Raw genomic sequence first — 12,269 nt, 5'->3', positions numbered from 1 at the left:
AAAATTCCTTTCCTGTGAACCTGTATAAGAATAAAATGCATAGCCATCTGTTTTGGATGGCTTTGAAGTTCTACTTAGAGATATTTTATCTCTTAATGTCTTTTCTATCTCTATGTTCCATAAATCAGAAAGTATTGACATTCTCATAGCAATATGTGATCCTTTCAGATTTAAAGGTAAGGAGCTTTATTTTCATTGAAACATTTTTTCCCTTTGGTAGTGGAAAACCACTTCCTTGATTCCAATGAATAAAAGCCATTGAGCTATTTCCCCTGTTTTTAATCATGATTCTGTCATCTTTACCCAAAATTATGTGTATGACTTTATAAAACCCCAATATTGGCTTTTAAGGAACTATTAGGTAATCTATATTTTTTATCTAAGGAAATATTTTTCCTTCTGTGATTTTCTTAGGGAAGGAGGAGATGGTGCAGGACTTAGAAAGAAGGATTTAAAAGGTTTAAAATGTTTCAGAAATTCTTTTTGACCTCTTCCTCTGGTTTAACAACTATAATGCGGATCCATATCTCTGTGCCATCACTGGTATACAAAAAGTAATTAAGTGACAGTGACAGGAGAAAGAAGTCAGAGTTGAAACTTGAATTAACTTTTTCATGTTTCTATAGATGCCCATCATAAAAATGTTCCTTGGCTTTCTTTTAAATTTTTTTCTTAAAACAGGTCTAGGAACTAATTTAAGAATATTGAGACCTTACCTTTCCTCCTAGGCCAGTCCTTGCAGACTTATGATCATTTTTGCTGCTGAATTCACTAGAAGCAGTTCATATGAAGGTGCTTAACACAGTTTTTCCAACACCCTATTGAAACTCTGCTTTGTCATGCACTAGGGCTTCAGGTCAGTGCAACCTGGTTTTTCTGTCTTTTGTTTTAAAGTAATTTGCACATTGAACCTATATGCATCTTAATTTATGCTGCATTTCAATTTTGAAATAATGTTGCATTTTACTTTCAGCTGAAACAGAGTGAAGAACAATTATAATAGATCTAATTTGTTTTCTGGCAGCTGCCTCATGCTAGCCCCTTAATCAGAGTTAGATTGCTATTTCTTGCTAGGGCAGGGTTTTGGTTTTCACCTTAGCTTGCATTTCATTGATGTCATGTGAAACCATTTAGAGGGAATCAAAATGTTTCAAGTTTCTAAGATAAGAAATGGAGTGAGAGAGTTGCCTCATTAACTGATGAGTTCTCTGTCATTGGAAGTATCCAAGCAGAGGCTGGATTTAGAGATGTTTTAGAGAGGAAAAGCAGAATCATGTATCTAAGTAATATTTGACTAGCTAAACCATGAAGACCCTTCCAGCTCTTTGGATTCTTTATTACACAACAGAAACAGCTTGTTTCAAATGGATATGAGGGAGAAAGGAGGTAGGGAAGGCACTCAATCCCATTAGGCATTTTTGCATTTTTATATATTTGGCACTTCAAGTCCATAATTTATTTCTGTCTTTTAATAAGGAAAGTGCAAAAAACGAGGAGATGGTTTGAAACTGGAAAATGATCCTCAGGAGGTAAGCCATTTTGAGATACCAGTTCTTTATCTTCCCTGAGCTCTCTCTATTTTTTTAATGTTATATGTTTTAATGCACATGATGTAGTTCCAAATTAGTTTATTTGATAATCCTATAAAAACTGATATATTTTCAACTTTCTAATGATGCCCTTTTATTATTCTGGACCTCCTCCTCTCACATGTCCCTCATTTTAACTTTTCTCATAAGTGTCCAGATCAGATATTCCTACTTCAGGAAATGACTATTGTTGAATCTCCTCAGAGCCCATATATGGTAAGAATAGATGCAGATGGTGCTAGTTGTCCGTTTGTGTGTCCTGTCCATTTTGTTAGAGACTACTGGTATCTATTGGTATCTATTACTGTTATGTCAAATGCCATCTGAACTAACACGTGTTAGTGAAGTATATATATTACCTTTTCTTTATACCCAGAAATGACCACCAATAATGGAGTTTTCCTGAGTTGTATTTTAAGTTAGTTCATTACCCTTGAATTGCTTTTCACAGAAATCTTATCTTGTAAGCAGATTTGAAAGTGAAAAAATTGACTTGAAGATAAATCCATTTTTCAGACTCTTGAGACAATTTCAGCATCAACTCTCTGAAAGTGAATTGAGGTAATCAAAAGATATCCTTAGTTCACAGCGAACATGGACCCTTCTTTCTATCGGAGATGTACTAGTACTTTATAGCTACTAGATACTTCTCATTTACATGACAACATGTGGGGCTATGGCCTGTGAGTTGCTAGAATTCAGAATCTGAATTTAGAAAGTATGAACTTTATTTCAGATGCTTACCAGTGTAAGATACCTGTAATGGTGTTTCTCTATTGTCACCTTAAAAACCAGTTGTAAAATCTTATGTAGGACCCAATTTCCAGTCACTAAAATAATATTCCTCCACTAATAGCTTCATTGTGTAATGAAGGTGAACTTATGTTCTTGAGGGACTATGCCAGTGGGACTTAAATTTTAGTAGGTCCTACCAAGCTAGAAAACTTTGAAGATAATATTGAATTAAACTTGTCTATCTTTTGAGGATCATTCTAGCCAGGGTTCTAGGAGATCATTACTAGAAGTTTGGCCATAAAGTGGTTTATTTTTTTGGTCAAAGCAGTTTGTGAAAACTTAGATAAGGTTGTTTGGAGGGAGTGGGATTTCAGTCTTCATTAATAGAATAATAACCATACTACTTGAAATGATAAAATTTTTGAGGTATTGAGTGTAATAATTTGAAGTTTTTAACTTTTTAAGTATTTCATTTAAGTATTTCTATTTTTGTCATTTTTGCTCTCATAATATTCTTTTAAGTTAAAGCAGGCATTACCATATCTTATGATATTTAAATGCCATATAGGCATGTTATAGGCAGAGAACAGAGACTCGTAACAGAGGAGTCTTGTCCAGATCATAGATTGAGATAGTGACAAAGCCACTGTTAAAGAACATATATGTTTTCTGACTCCCAGTCCAGTGCTGTACCACAGAAATTTCAGGTATTTTGTAAACAGGTACTATTTAATACAGAATTCTGTACCCTAACTACGACATGCAGTGTTACTGAACATCACCAATCTAGCTGTAGTGTCTGGAGATACTTTTAGAATGAAGATTGAATTGAAATCTTAGGAATACATGAGACTTTTGTCAGAAGACTGAAGTTATTAATTTATTCTTTCCTAGGAGCAAGTAGCCAATTACCTAAGAGTTTTACAGAAACAGTAGATATGGAATAAAGTAGAAAAGACACTAGGAAGGGTTTTTGCTAACTATGCCCTGTAAAAGTTCTCTGGAACCACATTATGATCCAAACTGGAAGAAATATCCTGTTCCAGGACTGCCCACTCAAGCATTTTTTTTCCTTGCTTCTGAATAATAATTTGTTGATATAACAACAGCATGTAACCTTCTGAATCTTGCTGGCTGAATATTATTGATAATTAGTGTAAATGACAGAATTTTTTTTTTCTTTTAGTCAAAGACACCTGCCCTACTTAGCCTTTAAAAATTTTTTGAATTTCAAAAAGAGTCTACAAATGCCTTTGGGAGAATGGAATCATTTGTGATCTTTGTTCCTTGCTCTTCCTAGGCAGAATCAGAAATGGCTCTGGATGCTGAGTTCCTGGATGTATATAAGAACTGTAATGGTGTAGTCATGATGTTTGATATCACAAAGCAATGGTAAGGAAGATCTAAGGTGGTTCTCTTACTAACTTCTTAAAAGTCAGTGTAGCTACATGTTCAGTGTTTATCATGTAACTTAATGTGGCACCCTCCTTATTCATCTGATAAACTAGATAAAACAAGATCCCTTTTGTCTCAACTTTGGATTCTGCATGTTTTGAGGAGATGTTATTACTAATTCATATATTTCCTAGCTGAGAACCAATGCCTGGATAATACTTAAAATTAAAGTGCAATTTCATGTCTTTTATGTTAAAGTTGATATCAATGTTTAAAAAAGAGCATAGAAGGCTGATAATCAGATTAACTGGGTAAAGAGTAAACAAGACCTGGCCGGAAACACATTTAAACACATCTTAATATGTATGTTGGGAAATATCAGTTTTTAATATTCACCTACTTAAATGACAATACCTTTATCATCTGTAGTACTTTTTCACTACTATGAAAGTTTAATGTGATTCCTTTCTACCAGCTTTTTTGTAACATTTTGAGTATGACTTCTAGTAATTGATAAACATCAGAAATTAGCTTTTACATACACAAGGAATATAGACCTAGTTATATAGTACTATATACAACACTTCCATATGGACAATAAAAACCATAGGCTAGTGGACAGGAGGAGACAGGTTAATAGAATCTTTATTTAGAAACAGAATACACATTGCTGTGGGGAAATTTAACAAAGAATCCTTCTTCCCCTTTATAGGCTTTTATACTATGACAATTTGCAGGAGTCTTACGAGGGAATTTGTATGCATTTTGGCTTTGACACATAGCTTTGTCATTGTCTAGCCTACAAATGCTATCAGTCTTTTCAGCCTAATAGAAAGGACATGGATGAGAACGGATTAAAAATTTAAAATAAAAAAAAAACAAGAAGATAATAGTGCATGAGTTTTTTTTGCTTGGAATGGAATGGAGGTCAGTTTTTTAAATTCATGTGTACTTGTGTCAAAAGAGGTATCATGTAGTGCATCTCTGTTGTTTTTTTTCCATGCCTGTATCCCATTAGGGCTGGGCACCTTAAATTAAAATAATAATAATGCTTATTGTGTTATGGAGACGATTCTTGAAGGCTATGCCAGTATAGCCCACTACATGGAAGATTCTACTGTACTGGAAAGTCAGTTACCGTCTTGAAGACAGAATGTTGTGTGAGGATTGCCCTTCTCGAATATGGAAAGGTTTATTATTAGAGATTGACCACTAAACAAAGAAGTTTAGCAAAGAAAATTTCAAAATGGTCCATAGTCCTCTGTGACTCCCTTCTGTTTCTGCAGTCACTGGTGGAAAAGGAGGCAGAAGATGCTAAGATTCATAGGGTTTTTAACTTGATATAAATACCTAATTTAACTTGCTACTAAAAGAATTATAGAAATTTGGCAATAGTGCTCTGAATGAAATTAGAAGGCACTCACTGTCCAAAGATAAGAAATATCACTTCTTGAGATGCTTGATTGATTTTCTTGCATTGCGTTTTTCATGAACTTTTTTTTTAAAAGACAATTATGTGTCAAGATAATTATGTCTTAACTTGCCTATATCTGTTGCAGAGGGTGAGGAAGTAAAGAAATTGTATGAAAAATTTGATAAGAACTTCTCTATTAAGTCAGCATATATTTTAATACGTGGTAACTTAAATGTGAAAGTGGATACAGGGAAGGGTGGGAAAAAATTAATTAAAAATGTTTATGAAAGAAATGAAGAATGCAAAGGTTTATTTATATATATGTATACACAAATTCCTGTATATTATAAATATTTTCATGAAAAACAATCTGGAGGTAGTAGACATAACAAAATACCAAATAACATTACAAAAAAGCCCCAAATTGGTAAGACCTTAACAGTTAAGTCTCATGTTTGAGTAACAAGTCAACTTCTAATTGCATATGTTTAACATATTGGATTACTTGTTGTCTAGGGGAGGGAGGAGGGTGAGAGGAAGAGAAGAAAAAAAAAATTTTTCAATACAAGGTTTTTTGCAAAGGTAAATGTTGAAAATCATTTATGCATATGTTTCAAAAATAAAAATCAAAAAAAAATCTATCCAAATTAATCCAAAATCAAAAAAAAAATCAAACAAACCCAAATCAGTTTCTTAGAACAAATACCAAAAAAATAAAGAAAGAATAAAAATAAAAGAAGGAATTTGATTAAAATAACTCTAGACTGATATAGTTAAATGATATGGAAAAAAATAGGAAACAAGTACAAAAGCATATCTAGACAGTCTGTCACCATTTCCTGTGGAAGTTTAATATAAATTGTTTGCCACAGTGAAGGGTCCAAAAAAGCCTAAAAATTGCCTAAATTAGCAAACATTTGATCTCCTTGTAAAACAAAGATAACCAAGGATAATACCAATTTAGATTTTGAACTCATTTTGAAATCCTACAAAGGATGATGGTTTTAAAAAAAAAAAAACATATGAATAATAGTCTTGCTGAAGGAAGTAAATCAACTGCCTCATAACCAATAAGGGATCAAACACCAGGCTTCCTATCTACTCATAATGTCCCAGGTCCAGATTTTTTGTTCTTGTACTCTGCCCCCATCCTCTACTTAGGGGAAGTAAAACAAATCACTAACCTGGTGTGGGTCTGGGAAACAGTTCCCCTTAGTACTTTAATGGATGTACCAATCTACTGCCATATAGCTAGCAGACACTCTTCTCTGAATCCATGCGATTCAAAATTCAAAGTTGTTTATGTGAAAATTTCTTTCTCCTACTACCACTCAACTGAAATGGTTCTCTCCAAAGTTACCAAGGGTCCCTCTAATTGTTAAATCCAGTGGACTTATCTCTTTCCTCATTATTATTATTTTTAAACCTCTGCAGCCTTTGGCACTATCAGTCACCCTCTTATTACTTTTTTTTCCCCCTAGGTTTTTGGGACATTACTCTCTCCTATTTCTCTAATCTTTCTAACCATTTTCAGATTCCTTTGCTAGATCTTCATATGAGTTGTACCTGCTAACCATAAATGTCCCTTGGTGCTCTTGTCTTTAGATCCCTTCTCTTCCCCCTCTATACTATTTGACTTAGTGATCTCATCAGTCCTCAGAGATACTATTGTGAGTTCCTCAAGGGCAGGGACTGTTTTTTACCTTTCTTATCTCTAGAGCTTAGTATAGTACCTGGCACTTAGCATGTAATTAATAAAAGGTTATTGACTGATTTTTGCTCTAGAGTTGACTGTTTCTGTCAAGACCAAGACCCCAAATTTTACCTTTGATTGTATCTCTTCTAGAAGGATAATCCCCTTTCTTCACTTAATTCCTCTCTAATCTTTAATCTGTATCTACTTCTTTCCCTGGTGCCTACAAATATGCTCTGTTTTCTCTATCATTAAAAAAACCTTCACTTAACTCTGTCCTCTCCTCAAAGTAATGTCCCTGTATTTCTCTCTTCAAAAAAGCTTTTGTTCTGAATTTAATCCCATAAACAAAATAAAAGATTATATGTGAAATGATTTATCTTCATTTTATATAGCTCATTTTGTATTTATATATATGTACATATATAAAAAATTTACGCACACATTCCTCATTTGTTTTTAATAATTTTTATCTATTTTTTTACATAATGGTTTTCCCCAATATCTCTTTTCTACCTGCTTGTTCCTCTTTTCAGAAAGGTTATTCCATATAAATAAATTCCATATAAATTTTTAAAGTCCATCCTCCATCCCTAAAAAAAAAAAAAAAAAAAAAGACAAAAGCGGGGGAGGCGATCAGCATATCCAAACAACACTGGGGAAAAAGTGTAAAAATGCATATAAAATACAAGACCTGTGAATCTTCCGCCTTTGTGAAGGGGTGGTTTCAGTATTACCGGTTTCTCTTTTTTTTGAGCTATGCTTATTCATTATAATTATGTAACACTCAACTTTTGAGAGATATATATTTTAGTGATTTCTTTCCATTTACATTATTGTCGTTGTTTAAGTTCTTTTCTTGGCTCAGCTTACTTCGCTCTGTATCAGTTCATGTAGATCTTTTTCATGCTTCTTCATAGTCATCAGATTCATGCTTTCTTTTAGCACAGTAATATTCTGTTACATTCATGTACAATTTATTTAGCCATTCACCAATTGATGGGTACCTAGTTTGTTTCCACTTCTTTGCTATCACAAAAGATGGTGCTATAAATATTTTGTGTAGATAAAGACTTTATTGAATTTTAGGATCAAATATTTTATTTTCTTTGTAGAATTCCAAATTGTTTTCCAAAATTTTTGCATCACTACTTGGCTATATCAGCCATGTATGAGTGTGCCTATCTTCCCACAATTCCTCCAAAACTGACTGTTGCTTTTTTTTTTTTAATTTGTCAGTTTACAAAGTATGAAGTGAACCCTTAATGATTGTTTGGGTATTAATTTCTCTTATTAGTGATTTGGAGCATTTTATACTGTGTTTCATAGTTTGCAATTCTTTTATTTTTATTTTTTTTGAGATAAATGTGATATAAAAATTTCCCTCCCTTTGGCTGTTTTTCTTATCCTAAGTGTACTGATTTTATCTGCAAAAAACTTTTCAATTTCATGAAATCAAAATTATCTACTTTATCTTTGAGAATCATTTCTATCCTTTATTTGGTTTAAAATTCATCTCATAGATGTGAGTTGTATGTAATCTGCTTCTCATAATTTTTTAATGATCTTATATTTAATATCAAGGTCACATTAATTTAGAATGTGTTATTATTGAAATATGATATGGCCATATGTTATTTTCTGAAGTATCTTGATTGTGATTGCATCTGAATTTTTTTTCTTTTCAGTGCATTTATTAAATGCTTCAGTTGACCCTCTTATTTTTTGGCAATATTAGCACTCACTAGCTCTTCTCTTTTTCCCCCTAGTCCCTCCCTCCAATAAAAAGGGGGGGGTGTCTTAATAACAAATAAGTATGATATTTTTGCCTTATCAAAAATGTCACATTTTGCGCTTAAGGTCTATCACCCCTCTGTAAGAAGGGGCATCTCCTTTGTCTCCAGCTCTTTGCTACAACAAAAAAGAATAGGTGTTAATATTTTTGTTTGGGTCGCTGTTTTTCTTTTTTTTCTTTGTTCTCTTTAGAATATAAAACTAGTAGTAATTTTGATGAGTTAAAGGATATAAACTAAATTCTTTGGGTATAGTTCTAAATTTCTTTCCAGTGTTGTTGAACCAGTTCCCCTCAATCTCTTCTCCCTTTAATATCTACATTTGTTCTTTACCACTTAATCTTTACCTCTTATCGCTTTGAAGTCTGATTTTAACTCCACAACTTGACTGAAACTTCTTGCCAAAGTTTATCTATCTCTTAATTGCCAGATATAATGGCCTTTTGTCAGACGTCATCATTTTTGGCCTTTATACCATGTTTGCCCCTGGAGATACTATCTCCCTGGACTTGCATGACTATTGTTTCTTTGTACTCTTCTACCAGTCTGATAATTTCTTCTCTGTCTTCTTGGCTTTATTAACATGTGTCCCATTCCCATTGATGTTTACATGAGTACTCCCCTAGCTCAGTTTCCTGAGCCGTCCTCTCTTTGTTCTGAATACCCTTTCTTGATAATCACATCAGCTCCCCATTAGTTCAGTTATTTCTGCTTATGACACCCAAGCCTTTGTTTCCAGCCTTCACATAGATTTTATTTCCTCTCTCCTAAACCCATACCTCTTTCTAAATTAACTGTTGCTATAAAGCAAACTTTTCCTATGACCAAGCTCCCAATCTTGGCATCATCTTCCATTCTTTGCTCTTATTCAGGTTCCTATATCTTGAAAGCATAGACTGTTGCTGTTGCAATAGCTTCCTAATTGTTCCCTGTTTTCAGTCTCTCTTGTCTAGTCCTTTCTGCAAATAGATATTACTAAAACTCCAATCTGACATTATTCCTCTAATAAATTTCAGTAATTCTCTTTTTCTGCTAGTACATACTGCAAGTTCCTCTATTTGTCATTGAAAGCCCCTTATAGTCTGGCTCTAATCTCTTTCTAGACTTATTTCACATTACTTCACTGTCATACTTTATAGACCAGGCTGTGGTTTCTTGTACACAACATTCCATCTTCTGTCTTTCTCTTTTCTCAGATTGCCCCTTATGCTGGAAATGCTGCCCCGCTTCAATCTTCTAGAAATCCCAGCTCCCTTTAAGACTATTCTCAAGTGCCTCTTCCCATATGTAATGTTTCTCTCTTACTCTCCTGATGACTTTGTATTTATTTTTATATATATTTTATTAACTTAGTTTTGAACTTTTCTCGCCAGTAGAATTAAAACTCCTTGAGTGAAGTGTCTGTTAAATGCAAGGTGACTGGCATGTAATAAACATTTAATAAGAGCTTGTTTAATTGAATTATCACCTTACATAAACTAGCAGGAAGAAATAGAAAGTATGATGGCAGAAAACTTGACATGAGACCTAATTAAACCTGATCATCACAAGAGTGGTTAAAAATAAAACAAGAAGGAAGATGACAAACCAAAAAATTGGAAATATTTGTCAGCATTTGTGTAAGCAAATTATTCTCCATCTCTGCTAGTGCAGAGGATTTTTTGGATTTTAACATCTTAGTCCGCAGTTTGCAGCCTAAAAAAATTGGAATGTCTAAGAAAACAAAGTTTAAAAGAACAGGACGGCACAAAATATATCAAGAAGAGATTTGTATTGAAGATACCACAATTTGAATGCTTTAAAACATAGATTTCTAATATCTTTCAAGATATTTGGAAAGAGGATTGCATTCAGTTAATTAAGCAGTTTTTTTTTTAAATGATCCCAAATTTCTTAAAACAGAAACTCATATTTTCAATATTAAAAGTCTTTTGATGAGAGAACTGGCCTCAAAACCAGAAAAATCTTAGGTTCAAGTTCTGTCTCAGACACAGATTTTGTGACTCCAGACAAATCACTTCACCTGTTATTGCTCCCAGGCAATTCTTTTAAGACTGTGACTTACAGAGAACATGCTGACCTGCACTGGTAGAAATAATTTCTCAATTCCCAATACTGAGGAAATTAAAAAATACAAACCCCATTCCTGTCCCTGTTTCTTTGATAGTTATATGGCTTCAAGTCATGAAATGCCAGTCTCCAAAAAATTAAAGTTCACCCAAAGGTTAATAAAAAGATGAATGATAGTAAGTAGTAAGTTCTCTATCCCCAATTATGTAGGAGAAACAGCATAAAAAATTATCAGAGAATGTTTAACTAGAAAGGGAAATGAACTGCTCGTGTAGAAATGGCCCATGTATTTCATTGATTCCAATACAATTCCATCATATTAAGCAGATATCTTGTGAATGTTTTATGGAAGGATATTATACTGGATGAGTTGAGCATGTGTTGTGATCTAAATGTCTTGAGGGATCACAACTGTGATCTAAATCAATAAGATCACAGTTCCATCAGAGAATAAGTTAATACAAGAGCAAGAAATCATAGAATTCTTGAAGTGTAATACATTTTAAGTGGATTAAAGGAAAACATTTTTATTCGGTTGGTAATTAACATATGCAACTTCTATAGAAATTTATTTAAGACAAATAGGTTAATAAGATATAAACATGTGAGAAAGGGGCATCCCTTGTGGAAAAACAGCCAATAGCTGCTGAATATACAAAGAGCTCCCAAACTTAATGTATCAACGTGTAAGACAGTGCAACTTTTCCATTTATGAAATAAGGCTATCTATTTGGTATATTTCTTAGGACACCTTTGGATTGTATGGTTTGTGATAGACTGTTCGCTTCAGCTTCATACTCCAATAACTCTTGCCTGTTGTTCTAGTATTCTGTGGGCATTAGTTTGTCAGTAGAAATAGTCCATCAGGTCTTCTTTCTATTAGATAACAGTAGAAGTCACTGATTTACCACTGACATTTCTTTCAACTATATAGAACATAGGAGGTAAGCATATATGAGAGACTCCTTTCGTTTTAGGGTAGATCAATATTCAACAGTACCTGATTATTTCGTTGGAGTAAATTGGTGTTGCTGACTTTTTAAATTGTTGGCAGACTTTCAAGGTGTTTTCTAATATGCTATTATTTATCTTAGTAATATGATTTAATACTTAGATTCTTTATAATAAAGTCATAACCTAAATAGATTATCCTCTATTAGTTACAAAGGGCCTAAATGTTAAACAGAAGATGTTTTGAATAATAGTTATTGCAATGTTTCCTTTGTTGAATTGTATTCAGAATTTGATTATTTGACCAACAGGCTGAAATTTACTTTAAAATATATGTAAAGGAAAATCTTACAAAAATTTATATTAACAAAATACCAAGCAACACTGGAGAACAAACTTTTAAAAAGATATTAGCATGATCTTTTGTATGCTACAACAGATGTATTTCATTATCTTGTATCCTTAGCAAAATGATACATAGTAATGATTCAATGTTTTAATGAATAAATATTTGGACATTTTGTCAGCACTAACTTAATTGCGTAGTATGTACTTTAAAAGCAGCAAAACTTGGGGAGTTTTTTTAAGTGTAATTAAGATTTGTGCTATCATTTTTATATATGTATATA

General features: G+C 33.0%; 1 protein-coding gene across 6 annotated transcripts in view; it reads left to right on the top strand.

Moving 5' to 3' along the window:
• Positions 1–12,269, top strand: part of RABL6 (RAB, member RAS oncogene family like 6) — an 84,595-nt gene that overhangs the window by 28,171 nt on the left and 44,155 nt on the right. For 5 of the 6 annotated variants that reach the window (XM_031951986.1, XM_031951985.1, XM_031951984.1 and 2 more), the window contains 2 exons: positions 1,477–1,529; positions 3,625–3,716. In XM_031951986.1, the coding sequence (XP_031807846.1) occupies positions 1,477–1,529; positions 3,625–3,716 (145 nt within the window). Of the gene's footprint in view, positions 1–728; positions 857–1,476; positions 1,530–3,624; positions 3,717–12,269 lie in introns of all 6 variants that reach the window. The other variant, XM_031951989.1, reaches the window with a different exon arrangement.

Source organism: Sarcophilus harrisii, chromosome 2 (assembly GCF_902635505.1).
Source record: "Sarcophilus harrisii chromosome 2, mSarHar1.11, whole genome shotgun sequence".
NCBI lineage: Eukaryota > Metazoa > Chordata > Mammalia > Dasyuromorphia > Dasyuridae > Sarcophilus > Sarcophilus harrisii.
This window is presented reverse-complemented; position numbering and strand designations above follow the sequence as displayed.